This window comes from Pundamilia nyererei, unplaced genomic scaffold (assembly GCF_000239375.1).
Source record: "Pundamilia nyererei isolate P.nyererei 1_Seehausen unplaced genomic scaffold, PunNye1.0 scaffold00003, whole genome shotgun sequence".
NCBI classification, from domain to species: domain Eukaryota; kingdom Metazoa; phylum Chordata; class Actinopteri; order Cichliformes; family Cichlidae; genus Pundamilia; species Pundamilia nyererei.
Window position 1 is genome coordinate 3551352 of NW_005187404.1, and position 23850 is coordinate 3575201.

The 23850-nt window shown below is 39.4% G+C and overlaps 2 protein-coding genes across 4 annotated transcripts; both read right to left on the reverse strand.

Moving 5' to 3' along the window:
• Positions 1–980: 980 nt before the first annotated feature.
• LOC102204623 (sodium- and chloride-dependent GABA transporter 3-like) lies at positions 981–7869 on the reverse strand. The gene is made up of 10 exons (XM_005720931.1): positions 7728–7869; positions 6887–7021; positions 5267–5407; positions 5079–5166; positions 4773–4905; positions 3230–3364; positions 3055–3158; positions 2820–2944; positions 1207–1319; positions 981–1130 (listed from the first exon to the last, which is right to left on the reverse strand). The coding sequence occupies exons 1-10, from the start codon at positions 7867–7869 to the stop codon at positions 981–983; spliced, it is 1266 nt and encodes a 421-aa protein (XP_005720988.1).
• Positions 7870–10522: 2653 nt separating this feature from the next.
• On the reverse strand, positions 10523–20949 carry vwa7 (von Willebrand factor A domain containing 7). Of its 3 annotated transcripts, none has more exons than XM_005720699.1 (17): positions 20892–20949; positions 19707–19966; positions 19281–19514; positions 19065–19161; positions 17872–18006; positions 17541–17736; positions 17257–17426; positions 16712–16824; positions 16393–16509; positions 15528–15743; positions 14880–15012; positions 14369–14521; positions 14143–14235; positions 13779–14059; positions 12464–12600; positions 11304–11463; positions 10523–11216 (listed from the first exon to the last, which is right to left on the reverse strand). In XM_005720699.1, the coding sequence occupies exons 2-17, from the start codon at positions 19938–19940 to the stop codon at positions 10653–10655; spliced, it is 3033 nt and encodes a 1010-aa protein (XP_005720756.1). In that variant the 5' UTR covers positions 19941–19966; positions 20892–20949; the 3' UTR covers positions 10523–10652. The 3 variants fall into 3 exon arrangements, with proteins under 3 accessions (XP_005720756.1, XP_005720755.1, XP_005720757.1); XM_005720698.2 differs by having other exon boundaries at positions 20651–20935; XM_005720700.1 differs by lacking the exons at positions 19707–19966; positions 20892–20949 and adding an exon at positions 19626–19668.
• Between the last annotated feature and the right edge of the window lie 2901 nt (positions 20950–23850).

Sequence of the window (23850 nt, forward strand, 5' to 3'; positions counted from 1 at the left end):
TTATATTATATCCTCTTTCACATCAGAGCCACAACAGGACCCACGAGAACATGGGAACAAGTAAAAGTGAAATAAGAATATTCTACAGAATGGTAATATTTATCACTTATATTGCTTTTAGTCTCTTGAAAAGAGACCCTGAAATAATCTGTTTGTTTGTTTATAAAGGCAACCAAGAAAAGGGCAGAGCAAAAAAAGACAGGTGGTGGTCCTGCACCCCCTCGTCAACAAGTTGGTTAAGTGAATAATACCCTCACGGGAAAATCGATATCTCTCTATGAGCACACTGTCGCGCTGAGCTAAAGGATCCTGTCTTTCCCGCAATATACGCTGAATTCTGAAAACTCTCCTTATCAATCTTGCACCTTCCGCAATGGGCTGCTCGCGTATACGGACAGGACATGACTGCGACAGACTTCCCAAATCCACCTTCGCTTTTATAGCCGTGGTCTCTCATCTTGATTACACGAAGTAATTTACAATTACTACTCTAAAATATGAATTACATCTGAAATAATCAAATACATGAAATAGAATGATTAATAGTACATTTCCCTTTTTTTAGGAAATGACCTGTATGTATCTGTATGGTATCAATAAAAGGATCAAGTACTGCATTATCTTTAGTTACATTGATAATATTTATTTATGGAAAAACAGTGGTAAAATATCGCTGTGGCTTTCGTATACATGAAGCGGACATACCTGCGTGGCCGCGATCTAATCTTGTTTACATAAAGTAAACCTGCTCCCGAGCAGGTTTACGCTTACGGATCTGTTGCTATGACAGCAAGTCCCGGATGAGCTTCGGAGAACCGAACGATCCAAGATCACGCGAAATCGTCAACAATCAAATCCAGCTAACTTACTTAGCGAGGTACGAAGAACGGACCCCTGGATTACAATTAGGATATGTAATGTTTATTTTTTTCTTTTAGACCCCTACACACATTTCCAAAACATTTTCTACCAGTGATACATTACATACAGACCTCAGTAACCATGACAAGCTGAGAGAAGAAGCATATTAAGCAGAAGAGAAGGAGAAAAATCTCCCTTCGGCCGGCTCTGCGCAACACTTTGGGAAACATATCGATGAAGGACGTCATCACTACTTCCATGGCAACAAACTGTGCAGAAAATGGACAAAACACACTGAGTAAATTTCAAAGCATAAATGCAATGTTCCAAAGTTGTGTGTCTTACTTGTGTATCCAGACCCAAGAGAATGAGCATAACAAAGAAACAGATGGACCACAGTTGAGGCAGGGGCATCATGGCTACAGCCTGAGGGTATGCAATGAACGCCAGGCCTGGACCTGAAACACAACAGCATGATGCCAGAACATATCAAACATGCCAGCCAGTGGTAAATGTTTGTGTTTTAGTTTGTACAGTTTTGTGGTGTGTAATGGCATAAATATGACAGCAGAAATGCAGAAAATTGAACAATCACCTGTGCCTGTTCATATTAAGAGGGAAAAATCAAATGACATCAGGTTTTCACCATTACTCACGTGTTTGACTGTGATGGCACAATGGCACTGACTGATTTAGCCCACATAATATAGTCTGACTATTGGAACTCAAAGGATGCTGAGACCTGATTAGTATGGTAGTTAGTTTCCTCAGCTGTAAAAATTATTTTTTGCCACAGAGACCTAAGTCTTAATTTCAAGTTAAGCATCACAAAATGTCAACTTCCTGACACAAACATTTAGCAAAGCATTCGGTTTTCCTATAGAAATGTGAATACCACAGAAAAACCAATCCTTCTGTTCCACATTCCTCCTCTTCCTATAATCAAGATAACAAGGAAACTTTCACACAATGTTTGGATGCCAACATTGTGTGAAAATGTTGCCGATTTTCTTATTAAGTTTTCTTAGATATCGTAAATTTTGAATTTTCAGTGGCAAAAGTACTTCGTTGTTTTTCTTCCAGTGCTGGAAACAAGTTCCCATAGATTAGGTATAAACTCACTACTGAGAAATTAAGCTTTTGTAAACAAAAAATGTCGAAATCTGTCACGGTTCTGGGTCACTTTGACCCAGTATTTTGAGTTGTTATTTTTTTGGTGTGCTTTTGGATTATGGATTGTTTTCTTATTCTCTTGTAGTGATTGTGGTGGTGATGGTGGTGGTGATGATTATTAGAGTTTCATGTTTCTGTTTATCCGTGTTTAAGGATTTGTTGTTTCATGTATTGTTTGAGTTCCATGTGTTATATTCTGTCTGCCTCTCTGTCTGCCTCTTTGTTTAGTGGTTTCTTGTTTCCTGTTTTATTGTGAAGGTCTGTGTCTCATGTGAGTGTGTTCAGTTCTACGGCTCCCCTGTCTCGTTAGTCCAATTTCTCCCAGCTGTGTCTCCCTCCTGTTGCCCATTCCCTGATTACCACCCTGTGTATATTAGCCCTGTGTTTTCCTGTGCTCTGTGTCGCTTTGTACCCCCACATCCTGCCTGTGTGTTCCAGTTTTATGGTTTGATTTCTGTTTTTGTTTGGTGCCAGCAATAAAGCTGTGTGTGGTCTTCAGTTACATTTCCATCTCAGAGTCCTTCATTTGGATCCACATCTCCACCTGCCTGCACAATGAGCCCTGACAGAAATCATTCCAAAAAATAATATTCCCCCAAATCAAGCTTAACAATTAAAACAGAGCCCTGAAATTTTTAAAGTCTTTCTCGTTCTGTTACCAAGTCTGTGACCAGTTGAGACATGCTCCCATAATATTGTTATGTAAGATTGAGTCCATTTATGGATCACTGTTATGTCACATTTATGGGTCCAGGAGAATATGATCGCATGTTTGTGATATATACCTGACTCGGCCACTTCTGCAATGGGAACACCTTGCTCATGAGCCATGAATCCCAGCACTGAGAACACAGCAAAACCAGCTACAACACTGGTACCACTGTTCAGCAAACACAGCATCAGAGAGTCTCTGCAAATCACAAAAGCAAAGTGCAGTCATTGCATGTGACAAAATATGAGGTTGTTAATATTTAAATATCTATTTAAAATTAAGGTAAATAACTACTGATCATCATGTACTTATAGCAGTTGTTGTTGTATTTGTTGTAGCTTCCCAGCACAGTTAGGGAGCCCACACCGATACTGTAGGAGAAGAAGATCTGACTCACAGCCTCCATCCACACCTGTTCCAACAAAGCAACAGTATTACACTTGTCCACCTGTGTCAGACACTGTTAGAGATTTGAGCTCGTACCTGAGGGTCTATCAGTCGTGAGGGTTCAGGCAGAAGATAAAATATGATTCCTTCGAATGCTCCAGGAAGAGAGAGGCCACGAATCAAAAGTATTAACAACATCACATAGGGGAAAGTAGCTGTGACATATACCACCTGTGGGGAAAAGCAACATTTCAGAGCATTTAAGTGTTTACTCAATATGTACTATGTACACATACCGTATATAGAGCTACAGTGAGGAAAAATAATTATTTGATCTCCAGCTGATTTTGTAAGTTTGATTGCCTATAAAGAAGTGAACAGTCTCTAATGTTTGTGGTAATTTTATTTTAATGGGGGGGAGACAAGATATCCCCAAAAAGAACACATTAAATAAAAGTTATAAACTGATTTCAATGTCACTGAATGAAATAAGTATTTGAGCCCTTACAGCCTAGCCAGAACTCTGGTTCTCATAGATTTGCTGTTGTGGCCTATGTGGCACACAGATTGCAATCAATCAATGAATTAATCAGTTACAGATGCTCCTGTCACAGTTCTGGGTCTTAGGGCCAGCTTCTGAGTTTATTGTGGGGTTTTGTTTTGTTTTTTGAGTGTTTTGTGTTATCATTATGACTTAAGTTTCAACAGGCAGTCCTGAATTTATTCTTATTATTGCTTCAGAGTTTTCTTGTGATCTCAGTTTAATTCCGTGTTTATTAGGTTTCCTTTGTTCCCCCCCTTTGTCCTGTGTCCCTCGCTCCCTTGTTGCATTTGGTTGTGTGTGTGCGTCTCTGCGTCTTGTTTCCCTTTTCTTTTTACATGTTCCCCTCCTTGTTTTTCATTCCATATTTCTCCTGTCTCTCGTGTGCATTCATGTCTGTTCTCCACAGCCCAATTTGCCTCTTGTTTCAACAAAAACAAACAAAAACAAAATGTTTTATGTCTATTTATCCTGTATGTTGCTCTGCATTTAGTCTCTCACATTTTTGATTAGTTATTGGCTTTTGGTTTTTCTTATTTTTGTACCTTTGTGTTTTTGCGCCTAAATAAAATGTATGTAGACGTCATATGTTAATGAACCTGCATATTCATGTACCTCAATAAAAGAGCAGTGTTACGGGGGAGCGGACGAGAGCAACTGGGGTCAAGCGAAGGAACGGCGTTTGTCCAGTTCTCTCCCGTGCACTAGAAACATAAAGAACTTTGCCTACTCGTGTCTTGCTTTGCTGTGTAATTAAATTATCTTGAACGTTCCAGCGAATAGGTTTAAGCTACAAACCTATCAGTTATTAGGTTCATTTTTCGTTCTGCCATCTGTTAACAATTTTCTATATTTTTGTCCACAAAATATGGGAAATCTGTGGAGGTAGCTAACACTTGAAGTTAAATACTTATTTCATTCAATGAGATACAAATCAATTAATTCTATAACTTTTATGTCACATTCCGCCTCATTCCACTGAAATTAATCTACCATTTAAATTAGAGAGTCATTAGAGAGTCATGTATTTGGACAAACTTATAATTTCTTCAGGGGATCAAATAATTATTCCCCCACTGTATTTACTAGCAAAACTACCTTTCCTGTAGATCTGACTCCTTTCCAGATACAAAAGTAGCAGACGATCCACATAGCAATGAGGCACAACAGCACCTCCCACTGGATGCTGCCTATTTCCTCAATGCCCCCAGAGATCATCAGCACTCGTCGTCTAGAAGTCAATTAAATGCAGAAGGTAAAAAAAACAATATATAGATTGATAGACAGACAGATCAATAGGTTGAAGGATATAGATATATATAGCTGGAAAAGGTACAGAAATGTTTTATTGGGCTTTAAATAACTTGGTATGTAGGCTTTTTCAGTCCATCTACATAGACATACTCCCAAAATTCGGTGGCTGCAGAGGTCGAGTTTGTCTGGTTGGTCCAGTGGACGGTGTTATTTTTTGTTGAAAAGTCTACACAGCCCTCTGAGAAGAGAGTGTGAAAAGTATCAGAACAAAAGTTTAAATACCTAAACATACTTTGACAATTTTTTATTGGAAAATGGAAATAATCTTTGCATTTTACCTGTGTTCCAGTCGTTGTTGCAGGAGGCCCAGGGGAGCTGAGAGCTGAAGGAGAACACGAGGTAGAGCAAAGCCCAGGACAGAATAATGATGTAGGTCATACAGCTATAGAAGAGGATTAGTTGTCCACCAAAGCCTATCCCTGAAAGGCATTTACAGATAATAATTACAAAAATCTCCATTTATCAATTACTCAGACTTCTTGTTGTTTTAGGGTTACTCAGCAGTTTTGGCTTGAGGTCTGTGACTGTGGTGGCCATTTGAATGAACTCATTGTTATATTCAAGAAACCAGTTTAAGATGATTTTGTGATATAACAGGATAATATGACATTATCCTGCTCAAAGTAGCCATCAGAAGATGGCTACACTCTGGTCATAAAGTGATGGACAAGGTCAGCATCAATACTATAGGCTCTGGCATTTAAACGATGTGCAGCTGGTACTTAAGGGCACACGGTGTACCAAGAAAATATCCACCATATTATTACATCAGCACCACCACCAGCCTGAACCACTGATCCAAGGCAGTGTGGACTCATGCTTCTATGCCAAACCTACCATCAGAAAAAAAGTTTGCTCTCTTCTCTAGTTTTGGTGAGATTCTGTGAATCTCAGTTTCCTGGTCCTTATCTGAGTGGCACTTAGTGTGATTACAGCTGAAGCACATCTGCTTCAAGGTTGTTGTGCATTGAGAGATCCTATTTTTCCCAGGATATATTGGACGTCTGTATGTGTGTGTGTGTGTGTGTGTGTGTGTGTGTGTGTGTGTGTGTGTGTGTGTGTGTGTGTGTTTCATTTTGAATGAGCATATTTGATTTGTGTGTGGGTTTTGAAATACATATTCAGATTTTTGCTACAATAATATGTCAAGTTACTGTAGCAGGTTACATGCGAAAAGGAAGCCTAGTGAAAAGTTGGGTGAGCTGTAATTGTTACTTGCCTGTATTTTCAATGCTTTCAGCAAAATGTTAAGACTTTTCAGGCCAAAATCCTAATAATAATAATACATCGTAATAATATGCAACTTTAAAGTCCACTTTTATTTCAGGCTGCTTGCATTCTGTTGCTAATTGCTAACTTAAAATATAATGGGTCCAAAAACTTGCAGCTACAGTAGCTTTTATGTGTAGAATTCAGTTGTGGGATAGTCCAGTGCTATTCCTTTAAAAACATAAATAAAGAGTGCCACAAACACTGTTTTATACATTAGCTGGGTAGCAGTCTGCAGTAAACGGGACAAACACATTCCAATATTTAATAAAATTTAGTATTTCTAATTTGAACATCATGGGAAATATTTGAGATAATGTAGAAAAGTGAACCACACACATAATATTAGTCTTAACATATTAAATTTAAATGCATAGAAATTACATCTTGTTCCTTTAGAACTGCCTAGTAGCAAATCACTGAGAATTACTTGCAAAACACAATGTTACCAGTTCTCAGTTAAGGCTTGAACTTGAAGATTGTGATAAGTACAGAATTGGCTTAACTTGAAATACTTATTAACTTGTTCACTACATTTTGAGACACAGTTGTGCAAGACTGTGAATAAATGGCCATTGAAGAGAAGGATAACATGATGTTTTCTTGTTAACGATCCCTGAACAGCTTACCTTCTGCTAATGGGCACAGCTTCCTCCAGCAGGTAATGCCACCCTCCTGGGTGAATTGCCCTATAGTTGTCTCCAGCAAGAACACGGGTACACCACAGGTTACCACAAATACCAGATATGGCACCAGGAATGCACCTGAATTAAAAACATACACAGTAAACATACCTGTTGTGCAGCTTCTGAGTAACAAGCTTACTCAGTTAAATACGGACCTGGTATATGCTTTTAAAAACAAAACATATATCAGTTGTTTAAACATACTACCAAAATTAAGACGACATATTGGGAAGTTATTAAAGGAAATTTTTACTAATGAATTGTTTGACTAGTACTTTTATTACTACTGCTGCTACAACTACTTTTTACTAGAACTTTGTGAAAGTTGAATTCACAAAAAAACTACAAGAGGCAGATTTTTATAAACTAATAATATTGTTTTCTTCTTTTTTAATTATAATGATTCTATTGCAAACAATCAAGCTGCCTGAGGACTGGATGCTATTGAATTCAGTGGAGCAGAGTCTCCACTTTGGATGCTGGCATCAGATTTGATGGAATCAACCTGCTGCCAAATCCAAAATGCTTCAAACAGATAGAGAGCCCTGCTTGACTTCACCTACAGTTGTCATGTGAGCTACCTCAAGTGATAAAATTAACATTTCCTAGAGTACCAATGGAGTTTGAAGTCACACTTTCAGTCTCATTTCAGTGACTGTGAACTAGTAATAATAGACCTTGAACTAGTACTGTTTTGTAATTTATTTAGCTCATGCTTTGCACAATCAATATAATCCTACAAGATTAATACACCTTTAATGTAGTGAGTTCCTCATTTGCTTACCCCCTCCATTTTTGTAACAGAGGTAGGGAAACCTCCACACGTTCCCCAGGCCGACAACATTTCCCGCCACAGCAAGGAGAAATTCCACCTTATTTCCCCAGTGTCCTCGCTCCTCCACCTCTGGCTGTGTGTCTCTCTGCATAGATTTTCTTTTCATCATTTCTAAAGGTTCAGGGTGGCACTGCGCTTGGTGCTCTAATCGTCACTGCCTTTATATTCTCTGCCAATTCTGTGTTGAAGAATGAGTTAATAAGTTTTCAGTAGAAAAATTAATTAACTCCAGGAGAGTAACTGGATGAAAAAAAAAGGTTTCAAAGGTTTCTGTTAAGTCTAATTGTTGAATGTTGCCATTGTGTTTCTTAAATTTGTACAGTCTTAGTTCAAACAGTAGGATCAAAGCCATTCCTTTGATCCTGACCACCTCTCCAACCACCCTGTGCTGGGGGAGGTTTTATTGTAGATACATCCTATCTGAAAGATCTGTTTCTTTTGATGTAAGCTTCCTGGGTTTACGACCATTTGGTCAGCAGGAGGTCTCACACACACACACACACACACACACACACACACACACACACATTCTCACATAACACACGCACTCTTACAGAAGTTCACACATATACATAAATGCTTTGTCTTAGAACCAAGGGGGCGTGGCTTTGTTCTGACGTGTTTTGTGTGAACTGTCTCTCAATAAAAGGTAGCAGGAGGAGGTCAGATCTGGGGGTCATTTTCGTGGTGGACACAGACGAGGCCTCCCTTGTGCAAATAATCGATTGATCGACTGTCTTGTTTTCTTCATGATGAATAAGTCTCTAGAATTAGCGGGGCTTGTGGAAACACAGACCCAACAGTTTCACTTTTAACTTGTTGGGGTCTATGTTTTTCAAGATGCATCTCAGATATAGGAGGGGTTAAAATTTAGTTGTGCTGCATCACTATGTCACAACTGCCGATCGTTAAGCTATACTTGCCAGGCTTTTGTGTTGGTCAAAGTAAAAGTTTAAAGCAAACCATTTAAGGCCATGAGAAGATTGCGAGTTAAAAGATGGGAGAGGAAGAGGAGGTGCACTTAAAATTGGGGTCTCCTGTCTCTAATTTAACTGTGAGTTTGTGTTTGTGGTTGCAGTAGCTTCTGATTGGTTCTCTAAGGCTGGCCCAGAAGGTGGGGACAGCCGAATTTCAAATGAATAACTGAGTAACAGGTTTTAGCAAGGTTCGTAGGAAAGTAGTTAAATATTAAATTTTAGTTTAAATATTTAAGTTAAAGTCCTACAGCTGAAGCACAAAGGAAAGTTTCTCAGTACATTTGTGTGGGATGTGGGATTTTTCAGTTAAATATAAACAAGGTGCATGACTCTGCAAAATTCTTTGTTTCCAGCTTTGCCAGATTGTATTTAAGGTCTAAAGACACTAAGAGTTTTCAATACTTTCTTTTTCTAGATAAATGGACGTCAGAGAAGAAAAGTGAAGACCCATCAGTCAATTCTTATCATGGGCCACTCTTTAATATTACCCTGACTAGTGGTATACAGATACTGTTTTGTAAATTTGTCAGATGTCTCCATGATATCATCTTAAAACAACTTCTTTTCTTTCTTTTTTTTTTAATGTGTTAAGAAATGCATTATTTCATCTTGGCCATTAAGTTATTTGACGTTTACACAGCTACATTCTCGCCTGAAAATGTGTTAAAAGTTTATTTTGCGACCCAGAAAGAGTAATAAGAGTGAAACTAGCTGCAGTAATAGTAGCCATTGTTGGAAACTGGAATTGGCTGGGCCAGTCTGGGATATGGTTTTCCAGTTTTGTTGTCCGGGTGGAAAATCGGGAGAAATTGGGGAGAATGGTCGCCCCCAGAGATTTTTGGGAGGGGCACTGAAATTCGGGATTCCCCGGAAAAATCGGGAGTGCTGGCATGTATGGCCTAGCATAGCCTGTAACGTTATTGTGACGGACACATTATATGAGTGAACTTGACTTTAAGTGACTTACAGGTTTCTTTGAAAAATACTTTCTTATATCCAGGTTCTTCCTTTTTGCTGCCATCCTCCTCTTCTCCTCGCAGCTTGCTACTAGGTTTTCTTTCTATCGGGTTGTTTTTCTTTACTCGAAGGGATCAAATTATTGGTGGGGACAATTCAATAATCGCTGGATATTGGTGGGGACACGTCCCTTCAGTCCATGACAAATCTACGCCCTTGCAGAGATTAGTAATAACTAATAATGAAATGCATAGAGGTGATGGTTGGTGTGATGCTTGGTTTTGGTTGTTTATGGTTTGTAATTTGTGCCTTTATAGTTTGGTTATAGATAACTTCATGTTCCTTCAGCCTTGTCTCTTTTTTTGGACTTTTTTTCGCATGTCAAGTTGATCTTGGGTGCACATTCAGTTGTGTCACTCTTCCCGTTTTCTTTTGGCAAGTGTTGTTCCTTCCATCTTATTTGTTTAGTTGTCTCCAGCTTGGTTTCCCACCAGTTCCAACTCCCCTCATTACCTTGTCTTTATATTGTCTGTGCATTCTGTGTTTTTGTGGAGTCCTGTATCCTAACTAATCTCTGATTTTTATGTATTCTGTTTTTGTAATTATTTTCTTAGATTCTGAACTTTGTTTATGTTTTGATCTATCAGTATTAAAGCTTGCCTTGGTGTTATTGGTGCTGCTCCCCAAGTACAAACTACAAATGAATCGACCTCTCACACAGCCTTAAACGTGACAGGCATACAAATCTAGTTGTAGCAAAAATAAAAGGAAGTGCAATAAAAGATTTTTTATTCTTTGCAAATTTGCATCTTTTGAATATCAATATGAAAAAAAATTATTGGTGCTTCAGATTTTGCCTTTGAAAATACAGTAGAGCAAGCTCTGTATCAAGTCATCAACAGATAAGTTTGACCAGCAAAACATTTGTAATCACACGGGGCTAAAGCAGAGGAAAGCACAGCAGGCCTAACAGCAAGAAAAAGAAGCCTGTGGGCATTTTCTGTCCAGTCCCACTGGTTTCTGTACTCTTGTTTTGTAGCTGCCTCTTCTGACCATTTGTTAGATGGCAGCGTTTCATGTTTCCAGCTTTGTCCCAAACCAGCATCTTTGCCTGAGTAGAGCAGCAGCTGGATGTGTAGCTCACAAACAGTGGCTGAGATACATCCAGCGACCATTCTGAAATATTCAAAGGGGGGCCCCCCGTCTCTAATCTGGCCTTGTGGTTGTGTTGCTCTTGGTGGTGGTGGTAGTCTCCATTTGTTGATTTATCCCTCTGTGTCTGTTGCAGCTCAATGCCAGGCTCTCCAAGGCTGTCCTCTGAGGTTGGGTTACTGTGAAATAAAATCAGAATACCTTCACCTTCATGTAGCTGCAGAGCATCAAGGCCAGAGTGTCCGATATCTGATACAGACAGAGACACACTCCAGCTAGTCGCGTTACAAATTGCAGAACAGTTAGATTGGACTCGTGCTGCAGAGCAGGATGGTGGGGACGTGTCTGAATCCTGTAGGCAAGAGAAAATCATCATATACACAATAAACCAAAAAACAAGTTTTCAGCAGAATATCCTGCAGTTTCTCTTATTGCTCACCCGAGGGACCACAGTCAAGTAGGCCACTGCATAATTTGAGTCAGCAGAATGAAGATCATTTACAGTCAGTGTAAGGGTGACTGTCACCCCTGCCTGCGCTGTGGCTGGAGTCTGGAGGTACACCTGGTCACGAAAAGACCTTTGTTCTGCTACAAGAAAGCTGAAGGGCAAAAACATGAATTGTGAAATCATTTAACTTATACTTACAATACTGTGCCAGAGTTTTGAACCAGCCATCAAATAATTTATATTTTTCTTAAAATGTGAAATAGATGCAAGGTTTTATCTCCTTTCTTTTAGTAGTTTTCAGGAATAGGTCTCCAGGCTTCTTAAAAGACATTCAAAGGTCCTCTTTGAATGCCGGCTGCCTTTTGTTCCACCCTCTGTCAAGATCATCCCACACTGCTTCAATAATGTTGAGGTCCAGGCTCTGGGGAGGCCAATCCATGAATAATAGTGTTCTACTTTGTGTTTTTCTATCCAGGTATGCTTTTAATGCACTGGCAGTGTGTTTGGGATCATTGTCATGAAAAATTAAGCCACTGCCAATCAGTCCATAATTTGGCATATCTAAGCTTTTTCCCGTTTCCCTTCCTTGGGGATGGCTTCATGACGGCCTTTATAGGCATCTTTATCTGCTATGGATAGTTAAGTGGGCATGCCACTTCTTATTTTGTCCGCAACTGGTCTAATTTCCTCACACTTTTTAATGACACACTACTCAGCTAATAGTTCTTTTGAATAATCTTGTTGGTACATTTTGTTACTGTTTCACAGTGTTATCTTTGAAATTTTCATTAAAAAGAAATGGGAACAAATTATGTGTTTTAATAACAAAGTGCATAAAGTTAAAATTTTAAATTGGTTCTTTTCCCCATCTAAAGCACAAGTGCACACTGCAATAGGTGCACACCCTTAATATATCCACTAGCAAAAAAGAAAATTAGAAAGCCAATCTGATATGAAGAGCAGAATTGAGGGGTGACTCAAGACTTTTGTACATAACTGTATAATTTAAAAAATATTTTGGGTTACTAAGTTTACATAGTTTTCAAAGGTGAGAGAATGCCAGCGAAGGTGACAAAAGAAGCGGGATGGCAGTCTAAGTTCTTTGAAGTTTGCTTTGTACCTGAGCAAGATGTATTTTCATTTTGATCTACCTGTGGGGCTCTGTCATAAGAAGATATCCACAGTCATCATCGGCTGTCCAACTGAAGTTCCGTGCTGCACCGTGGTTTTGGATCTCAAAGTTCACCACAGCACTCTGACCAGGCACGAGGTCAGGAAGAGAAAGCACCTGAATAATGTGTGAAACAGACTGTGTCAAAAGTGCACGGACCACCGGTCAAAGAAAGGTCATCACCTGACACCTCTACATAGATACTGTAGGTAATCAATAACTTATAATTGTGCCATCTGGCCCTGCAGAATTTAAAGAAGCAAGAGAATAGAGTTTTACAGAGAAAACTGTAAATCCAGAAAGTATTCACAGTGCTATACTTGTTCTACAGTTTGCCATGTTGCAGCCTTTTCATCTCAGAATTCGACACAAAATATCCCATACTGACATTTTGGGGTTGTTTTCATTTTTCTCATTCTTCTTTGCAGAACCTCTCAACCTCCATTAGGATGGATGGGAAGCATCAATGCACAGCCATTTTCAAATCTCTCTAGACATGTTCAATCCGGTTCTAATCTGGTCTCTGGCTGGGACACTCCAGGACTTAACAAAGGAGTGGTCTTAGAGAGTCTTTATATGGGTTCATATGACCCACAGCAAGAAGCTACCACCAGCATGCTTCACTGTAGGGATGGTATCGGTCTGGTAATATGCAGTGATGAGAAAAGTTAGATTCTTTTAACCAGAGGATTTTGTTTCTCATGGTCTAAAATGGTTGCCCTTCTAGAACGTCCTCGTCTCTCCACAGAGCAATGCTGAAGCTCAGTCAGAGTAACCGTTGGGTTTTGATCACTCCCCTGTCTAAGGCCCTTGTACCCTAATCCCTCTGGTTGGGCAGGCTGACAGCTCTAGGAAGAGGCCTGGTGGTTCAAAACTGGTACCATTTACGGATGATGGAGCACACTGTGCTCACTGGAAACTTCAATGCTGTAGAGGTTTTCCTGTAACCTTTCCCAGATCTGTGCCTCAGAGGTCTTGGACTTCATGGCTTGGTTTGTGCTCTGACATACAGTCTCAACTATGAGACCATATATATATATATATATATATATATATATATATGACAATGTTGTGTAATAAGTGAAGTGATGTGAATACTTTCTTGATACACTGTAAGAGTGCAAGAGTGCTTTACATTTATTGTGCACAGAAATAACCAAACCAAAACAATTTCCATTTAAAATATAAGAAAAATTGAAAAATAGATGTACATAACAGAGTAACGGAGATGAACTATAGTAAACTTGGAGTAGAAAGCAGCCTCTGTCCTCTTCAGCATTATTGCTAACGATTACCTGTATCTGAATGTGAGTGGGCTCCACCATCTCTGTGGAAACCCTCTCCAGTTTGTTTCCTCTGCTGTCCTCGCCTGAAAGTCTAATGCAGAAGGGAACTCTGGGAAAAGGGTCCACCAAGCCCACCAGCTCCTCCAAGGAATAGATAGATGAAGAGGAGGAGTTGAGCTTCACCTGCTGAAGACTTTCTCCTTCAGCCCCCAGCAGTGTTGCATGACTAAAAGATGCCTCTTCATCTGAACCCAGGCCTGTAACAGCCACCACTAGAAAGGCAGGAACACCTGAAAATTAGAAAGATATATTCTTAAACATATTGTTTACTTACAAATCCTCATTATCGTGTAAATTTATCAAAATCCCTCACCTGCTGTAGGATTACCATCAACTCTGGCCAGACCCGGGTGTGTCTCATTGGTTATAATTGCAAAATAATACAGGAAGTCTACACCGCTGTCACCTGGTGGTGTAGATCAAAAGACAAATCAATTTAAAAAAATGTTTTTTAAAAAATCTCAGTAAAGCTGCATTTGAATTGAAAATGAATATCTGCCAGGTGATCTGCTTGATGTACTCGATATTATTTCTTTTACCTATAACATTGAACGTAAGATGCCCATCGCTCTTGGCTTGCACTTTCCACTGGCCAGGTTGTAAAGGAGGAAACAGGTTGACACGGTACAGTCCCTGAAATTGCTGTAGCACTGCTAGGGGACCTTCTTCATTCAACAGTGACTGACTCTGGTCTGAGAAGAGAAGCATAAACAGCTGAGCTTATTTTACCCTCAAATTACAAAGAAAAAAGTTAAAGAATGATCTTTGCAAGGTAACACTTTAAAGTATGTGTGATAAATCTAGCGCGTAATTCCCCTGTAACTAAACTGAATTTCAGTGTAGTGTAAATACCTTTCAGTATTTACATGTAAATATAATTATACTGCTATTTAAAAGAAAATATGCTGAAATTCAATTTAATTACAGGGAAATTGCACCCTGTACATGATATTTCAAGCAAATGCAAAGTACAGTTCAAAGTGCAGTGTCGTGATGGAAAAAAAGCTAACCCTGACTTCATAGCTGATGTTAATATGATGTGAGAATTACCTGATGGACTGGTAAGGATACACTCCGTCATAGTGCCAGAGACATGTAGGGTGACATTTTTTACCGAGCTGTCAACTCTAAATGTATGAACGGACATCAGGTCTTTGTGACTTTCCACATGGAGGAGGGTCACCTGAGGTAGGAGAAGAAAAATAAGTTGTGATAGGTAATGAATTATAAGTGATATCATTATGAAATTAAAGGTCTAAAAGAGAAATTAGTCGGCTTGCTGGAAAAGAAACTAATAAAAAAAAATTAGAAATATACTTTGTGATATAACTTTTTATAAAATCTGACACATTTCTGCTCAGCAAAAAGTTGCAGCTAAGATAGACTACTTGATTAAAAAAGATTTACATGTGCTAACTGTCATGTAGAAAATGAAATTATATTGTTTTTTCAATGCTTTATAAGCAGCAGTTGCCATGTTTGTCTGAGAAAATTAGAGCATTAGGTCAATGGAAAATTTCATATTTAATTGAAATTTTCTAATATTAAATGGTTGATAAATTATGAAGGTGGGAAATCGAGACTGCTAGAATGAGGGAAGTTAACACCTACTGTGAGCTAGTGTACTACCTCAGTTCCTCAAATAACTTGTTAAATTTGTTTGGAGTGAATTTCCAGTAAAAAATCTTATTTTGGCACCTTGTCAGCTGCTGTGTTGTCCTCCACTATTGTGGAGACCCTGTGTATGTCAGAGTTGGTGGTGAATATTGTTAGTCCTCCTGACAGGGAGGACAGTGAAGAGTAGAGATTAAAACGATCAGGAGATAAAGGTTCTCTACTTCTCCTCTTCCTCCTCATTAACCTGCCTCGGCTCTCTTTGGTGTAGTTGGGATCTTCAGTAAGGAGAAAAGTCACCTGTAGGGAAAATAAGTGCTGTCAGCTGTAAGTACACTGACATACAGTTTGCTTTACTGCAGTCCCCCTGTCCAAAGTAATTTCACAGTGAGCAAGAGAAGGCAAACAAGAGGGGTTCTTTCAGTCTTTCAATCTGGCTGCATGTTATTTTTGCTCCTTATTAGTATAACTGCTGGATGAATTATTTTCTTTGTTAATAAAACGGTCCTTTGGTTAAAAGGTTTCATGATACAATAGCACCACTGTGTGGCCAGTGACAAAAACTACAATTCCATTAAACTTTTAATTTTCAACTAGTGTAGCTGCTGCCACCTGCCGGCCACATGAGGCAGGTAATCTCCACCAGCTTTCAGCAGGCACAGTTTCTCCAGGAAATTCTTATTTCCTTTAAAACCCATCTAAAAATGTAATTCACGCAGTGCTTTCTTTATAAATATACATACAAACAGAAGCTGTATAACCAGTAGCAATCACATCAGATGAAGGCTTTTATTTTAAAGTTTTGAAAATCTGAGAACAGGTTATTAAACAGCAGCTCTCGGTTGGTGTTTGTCTTCGCTGTCAACCTTAAAGCAGCTCTGATTTTTGTTAAACATAATACTATGTGACAGATGAAAAAAAAAAGACTTCCCTTCAAAGGTGCATATACCTTGCTCTGTTTCTCGAGGGAGAGGGCCTTCACCACACCGAATAAATGGGCATCTTTAGGGGAAGCGTCAGTGAACACGAAGATCTCAGACAGAGGTGGACTGTGAGTGAGTGCCAGCTAATAACAAGAAGAGAGCAAGTTAGTGGTGACATGTCCAATCTATACAACTGCAGTGTTTGTGTTTTCTAACTCAGGTGTCTTAGCTGAAGAACTACAGGGTGATTTAAAGAAATCCCTTGTCACACACACACATGCACGCACACGCACACACACACACAACATCACTTATTCTCTCTGAGTGTTTAGCGTCTAAATGTACCTGAATTGCAGAGAGGCACATCTCTGGTTCATCTCCGCCTCCAAGAGCCATCAGCCCCTCCATGTGCTGCATGAACTGGCCTGGATCATCAGTCTCAAATACCGGTCCTACTCCTGCACAGTACAGTAAATATAAATGCTTACAGACTGTGATAAGGAACAGCTTGTTTGCAGTCTTTATAGACCCTTATTGTCTATTTAAAAAATATTTACAGTACCATAAGACTGAATCTTTAAGCTATCAAGAGGCTCTGTCTATAAGTTATTATATTAATATATTATTTCTCATTTCATTGCTTTCATGGAAGTCACAGAAGTTCATTCAGTCATTCTTTGAACTGAGGGAAACAGATGGCACAAATCTAGAGGCTCACTGTTGATAGAACATACAGTAGGCATGAAACATATAATCAGAACTATACCTTCTACAGAAGTATATAAAGGTATGTATATAATGGGAAACACAATCACACATTAACAGGAGGCAAAAGCCTCTACAGGTTTATCTGTTATGACCTGCAGGCACTTTTTACCACCAGCTGTCACCTGGATCGTGGAAGGGGACGAGCACAAAGGTGCCGAGTTGCCCCGGGCTGTTGGCTCTGCTCTGTATGATGGATTGAGCCCGAAAACGAGCAGCGTGGATCTCCTCAAACATGCTGCCTGTGGTGTCCATGACAAAAACCAGTGCAGGAACTTGCTTCACACTAAAGAGTCTTCAAAGAGAGTTCAGCAGCAATTAAAGACAGTCATTTCATGCAGCACAGGCATCACCTGGATCTTGTAACAAGTCTACAGTTCAGGGAGCTTTAACAGTGGTTTAAACTTACTTGAGAAAGTTTCTGTGGCCCACAGAGTCTCTGAGGTCTCTCAGCACAGTCAGGGTGGCCTCAGTAGCCAAAGTGGCAGCTTTGAGATGGAGGTAATGATGAGGGGAGAAGAGAGGTGAGGTGCTGTCCTTGTTGATGCCCCCTTTGGCGCCCAAGAAGCGGCTGCTGTCTAGAATACCTCCATGACTGCATTTGCCTAGAAAAAACCCCCCATCTTTACAGCTTTGTAGATGGAAACGTAGTTGAAAAAGTCTTTAAAATATTCTAAAAACCAAATGTGTTTATTTATTGTGTTTTTGTAACACTTTGCCTGCACGTGGCCGAGGTTTACCCTGAGGTTTTGGAGGAAATGTACTGAAATATCCAGTGGTGAGCAGCTGAGAGTTTCCCTGTGTGGTTTTCAGTCTTGGCAGAAGGTTGTTTCGACAGGTGGTACTGAAGCACTCCATACAGGTAGGTGTGTCTTCTGAAAGCAGAAATGATGAAGGCTTTAGTTTTTACATTTAAACTTTTTTTTTGTAATGTAAAAATGAATATATTAGATTGACATATGTACAGCCAGGTTTCCAAAACATTGGGAGTCTGTGTTAAATGCATGACCAATAGAAATGATAGCTGATTTCCACTGAACCATTTAAAGCCACATTTGAAAGAATGTTGAACATTAGTTTGGCTGGTCAAGTTAATTAGTAAAGATGGGGAGTGCTTTACTAGACGTGGTGGGTCAATAGTTAAATGACGTGGATAATTATATGTGTATGTGTGTATGTATGTGTGTATATACATATACACACTGAGTGACACATTGAGTTTTGAAAAAAACCAACACATTATATAAATATTATATTCTTTTAAATGAAACATTATGCACCCTGCCTTCCTGGGTGCTCCAGCTACTACGTTATTTTTTACATCACTTCCATTTTCCTGCTAAACTAAACACTGACATAATTGCTCTGATCAAATCGTTTTCTTTTGTTGAGTCAGTCAGCCTCTGTTCTGCCTAGTTTAAATCTCAGCACTCAGTCATTTTGCCTTTCAGATTCTCATTCATGAAACCCACTTCCTTTTCATCTCTGCCTCCCTCTTGTCACTAATAGCCCCACCCAGGCCTCCTCCGTCTTTATCTTCACTCTCATTGTCCTAATTTCTATCATTGCTGGGACTCCATTCTGCTACAAGTCTGATTACAAAATAACATATTAATCGAAATGTTAAATAATAACTGAATGATCTCTACTTGATGAAATAAATACTATACAGTAGCATATTAAAACAGATTAGACCACAATAGAATGACATCTGAAGAAGCAGCAAAATCAGTAGTAGGAAAACTGTGGAAGAGCTGTAACTTTAACACATGAAGCTATGCAGTATGATAAAATGATGCAAAATGAAAAAATTCTGTAAAGCTGGTACCTCAGTAACTAGTCTTTTCAAGAGGACCTTTACAATAATGTGTAGATACAACTAATTTTATTTTTTGTGATTAAATGGGACTATAATGTCACATTCATGAATCACCTTTAGCTACAGGCACGGCAGGCTCCTCTGGCTGAAGCAGATGGAGGTAAATAGAACGCTGGCCCATCTCCACCCAGTTACTGTGGCTGTAGAAGTCCTGACATAGCAGATGTTCAAAACAAAAACATAGCCAAAACATTTCACTTCATGAAATATCTCTAAGGTTAAGCTAACCCTCCCCCTATTATTAAAATTCAGTTCTGTGTGGCAGATTACCTGCAGTGAATGAAATAGCTGACCCAGGCTATGACGGGCACTTTGGTACTCTTTGGCCCGCACTGAGAGCACAGTGTGGGTCCAGAACCGTCGTAGCATGACCGTGGCACTTTCAATATGCTCTGAATCAAAGTGGTAAACTGGGTCAGACCTTGTGGAGCTCCGGAAGTCCATGGCTGCATTGGATTTCACCACATCTCCCACAGCTCTCCAAAATCCACGTCCCAGTCTGATCTGCAATCGTTAGACCAGGACTTTTATCATTATTTTAAAGAAATTCAATACGTCTGTGTTCAAATATCACCATAGGGAGAAAGAGCGATCCAGTTAAATTTGCATACTTACTTAAAGAGGTAATTCAAACACTTTATGAACCACTGATGCTGCATTACTCAGTAAATCTCCTGACTGCAAACATGACCTCACCTCCTCTTTATCATGGTTTCCATGGTGTTTTTTTAGTCCCCTCAGAGTCTCCAGGGTTACGTTTAGAATGGCCCGCTCTGTAATGTACTGGTGAGTGTGTGAGTCCCAGGACAGAGTCAGCACTCTAGACCAAAAGTCAGGGAGGAAACCCTCGCACGGTGAAGCCAGGAGAAGAAGGTAAGGGAGGGTAAAAAGGTGCACCTGCCTCCCCCAGATTCCTCTGTGCTGTGACATTGTGCTCTGAGCAGGTCACGCCCTACCTGCATGAAATAAAAACGAAATGTCATTTTCCTGATATCAGTCTTGCTAAGACTCATTATTTTGTCTTTTAATTGAAAGGATTTGAACTGACCTGACTTCTATTGTTCAGTAAAGTTTTGTGCTAATTTGCTCAAGCTGTGCCACTCAACCATGCGTACTATTCTGTCATCACCCGGTCCTTACCACCACCCCCGACAGCTCCTCTCAGATTTTTCTCAGCCTTGCCTGTACAGAGCCTCCTATTGTTCTTTTTCATCTTAATTCAGATACATTCTTTGGGATTGTTCTCACAGTCTGTGCTTTCACGAGGAGAGAGTGCAACAAAGCACAAGGCCTATAAAAAACAACCTGTTCCTTTTACTATGTCAGGGTCCCAATAAAAACTCTCCAGGATTGATTCAAAGACAGTCATTCACTTTAACATTTCACAAAGCAAAAACTTTGGTAGTGTTGGTCAGTTTAAGCAATCACTTGCCATTTACCAACACAACTAATCTATTTTTAACACTTTAACCTAATACGTTAACTGACTCCAGTGCAAAAATGAGCACTAGATGAGCATGAAGTATGAGTTATTTTATGCCACAATGGTTATTTTTATTAGCTTCCAAATTAGCAGACAAATGCAAATATTTCTTTAGAGCTGTAGTCAGACCCAAAGAACTTGATAAAAACAGTCTCACCTCAGTTCATCCTGTATGTCTAGCCCTGTAGATCTATTTGATCATGTAGCACAGCATCAAGAGTACAGAGTATCAAGAAACGCCACAACACATGCTTGTCAGTGGTTAAGCAAACCACAACATTTCCATTTTTGAAACAAAATAGCAAAGTCTTCACATTTGTGCGTCCTTGAGCTCTTGTCTCTTATTTGCTCCTCATGGATATAGAAACCCTCCCACCCCCCACAAAAAAAAACAGGACCTGAATGTTAGAGGCACTTTCTTCAGATGAGAGTTTAGGTGATACTGCACAGTCTTGGGTGTGCCTCTTAGCTTTAGGGGTGCACTGTGGGGCAAAAGATATCTCGTCATAGCTCCTCATTGCCCCTCCTTATCTCCCCATTAAAGCACGGTGCATTGATTCACCACAATAGGGCTGAATATATTACCAGTCAGGGTGTTCAACTAAGGCCTACCCCAACCCCCTCTTTGCAATGTATCACACTCTGTGTTCCTCACAAAACCAAAAAAAGCACTTTGCAAAGGCGTTGAAAAGAGGGGAATCAGTTGCTAGACAACTCCAAAGAGGGTGTTGAGCTTGCAGGACTGGTTAAGGTTATAAAGAATACAGGATGTCTCTGCTTTGTGTTTTTGTTGTTGCTTTCTTATGCTGTTTTGTTTTGCCTTTTTTGGCATTTTAATTATTAAAATTAATTATTAAAATTGAAAGTGAAACACGAGATGCAACGGTTGTTTTGTTGCTGTGTCTCACTCTCCTGCCCTGACAAACCAAAACACACCCAAGTGATCAGTGGGAGACTTTGCTATGGAGCTGCAGTTCTAATGAAGGACAAGTGCATTGCACATGGTTCCATGCAGGCACTCATAGCAAGAAAGAGGCTAAACAAGTCTGCTAACTTTTGCAATTTACCAGAAGAGTGCTGAGGTTGTTGAGGGTAACGTTACTGTTTCCTGTTTACCTGCAGTAACGTAAGCTAGTTCACCACACTGACATTTCTATCTGTCACCTCAACCAAGTACTTGTTACAAAAGCTTCTTTCTCTACTGAACAGTACAGTTTGTGTCTTATTATTTTTATAATTCATGTAACTGGAGAGTCCTCTTCACAGACAAAGTTTAATATTGGAGTTCTACAGGGTTCAGTACCAGGACCAGTTCTGTTTACATTATACATGCTTCCTTAGGCAGTATCATCAGAAGGCATAGCATACATTTCCATTGCATTGCCAACTTTATCTATCCATTAAGCCAGATTACACACACCAATTAGTTAAACTGCAGGAATATCTTAAAGACATTTTTCAAATGACCTTGGCCTCCAGTAACACTGTGAGGAATCTTGGAGTCATTCTTCACAATGATATGTCCTTCAATGCACATATTAAACAAATGTCTAGGATTACTTTCTTCCATTTGCACATTATATCCCAAATTAGAAACATCTTGTCTCAGAACTAGTTCATGCTAGTTCTAGTTTATGTATTACTTCTAAGCTGGACTACTGTAATTTATTATCGTCAGGATGTCCTAAAAACTCCCTGAAAAGCCTTTGGTTAATCCTGCAGCAAGAGTCCTGACAGGGACTAGAAAGAGAGAGCATATTTCTCCTATACTGACTTCCCTTCATTGGCTCCCTGTAAATGCAGAATTCAAAATCCTGCTCCTCACTTACAAGGTCTTGAATAATCAGGTCTCATCTTGTCTTAATGACCTTATAGTACCATATCACCCGATTAGAGCACTTTGCTCTCAGACCGCAGCTTACTTGTGGTTCCCAGAGTATTTAAAAGCAGAATAGGAGGCAGAGTCTTCTGTGGAACCAGGTTCCAGTTTGGATTCAGGAGATAGACTTATTTATTTATTTATTTACTTACTTATTTAGTCAAATTTGTGAAAAATCAAAGACTTTCAGAATTTTTCTGAATGCTTCTTTAGCTTAATTCTAATTGTTTTACTTGTATGTATCTTTCTGTTGGCAGCAATTGAAAAATAAACCCAGTGCTTTGGATGAAATGAGCTCCATTCCTTTAATTATTGACTTTGCATGTTTTCTGTTCATAGTGTTGTGCAAACTATGTAACACATTTATGAACACTCTCTTCTAAATTTAAGAACTGACTACTGTAAAAAAAAAAGTTCATATTTCTAACCTAAAGTTTAACAATTTACTCTTTGCTTAGGTCTTGGTGATTTCAAGAAAATGAACGATAGCTGTCTACTTTTTTTCAATAATACTTACATATATTACAACAAACTTGCAATGTCAGCATAGATTTAATATCTACAGCATCTACCTATACACTCCACTTCAGTACACTTCAGAACTTCTTTCAGTAACTACGACCTGTGCTATTGATATGGCTTAAGCCAATCACCTTGGACATGTGAATACAAGTTGTGAATGGTTGTATTCACAAGATACAAGTGAACAAAACAAAATAAATTCTATTGTAGAAACTGAGATCCCTACCTCTGAGCATAAAAAGAAGGGTTCTGGAGAGCTTAAACCCCTACATCCTGAGAGATTTGCCTGGGGTGCAAAACTACATGTATAACGTTGTGGTCTATGGAGACTCCAAGAAGGCTCATGATCCACACATGTAGGCAGACCTCAAACGCCTCCAGATAAATGCAACAAAAAAAAGTTTGTTCAGCCAGCCCAGCATTCCATTTCTGATAGATGTGATTTCCAGAGATGGCCTGTGCTCTAGGTTTTTGCCTGACTATACAACAGTGATGAGGCATTCTGGGAAGTAATACACAGACTGAAATGCAGTGGAATTTGATGGCAGAAGAAAGCTTCAGGGAGACTAAAACCTATCACAAGTATATATATAATATAGAAATAGAACAGATAAAATACAAATAGTACAAATTAATAAATGAAGACAGAAAAGGAGAGAAAATATTGACGTGTGAAAGAGAGATGTGTGCAAAAGAGCTATAGCTTAATATGCTGGTTTAATATGCTGGATGACCTGATGTGCAAAAAATTATTATTACTGTTCAATAATAGGTCAGCTGTTCAAGAGTCTGATGGCAGTGTGGAAGAAGGAGTTGTTGAGTCTGGATGTTCTGGATTTCACACTTCTGAACCTCTGTCCCAAGGGCAGAAGTGTGAACAGTCTGTGTTGGGGGTGTGTGAGGTCTTTGAGGATGGAGGCAGCTCTCCTCTGGACTCTGCGATGGTAGATGCTCTG

Coding starts and splice junctions, on each gene's coding strand:
- LOC102204623 (XM_005720931.1), bottom strand. CDS start 7,869: ATGCAGAGAGACACACAGCCAGAGGTGGAGGAGCGAGGACACTGGGGA. Junction 4,906..5,078: donor GCAGCCACCGAATTTTGGGA/GTATGTCTATGT, acceptor ATTGACTTCTAG/ACGACGAGTGCTGATGATCT. Junction 3,365..4,772: donor GAGTCAGATCTACAGGAAAG/GTAGTTTTGCTA, acceptor TTTTCCCCACAG/GTGGTATATGTCACAGCTAC.
- vwa7 (XM_005720699.1), bottom strand. CDS start 19,940: ATGTCACAGCACAGAGGAATCTGGGGGAGGCAGGTGCACCTTTTTACC. Junction 16,510..16,711: donor TGTGCCTCTCTGCAATTCAG/GTACATTTAGAC, acceptor TCTTGTTATTAG/CTGGCACTCACTCACAGTCC. Junction 14,060..14,142: donor TGATGGTAATCCTACAGCAG/GTGAGGGATTTT, acceptor TCTAATTTTCAG/GTGTTCCTGCCTTTCTAGTG.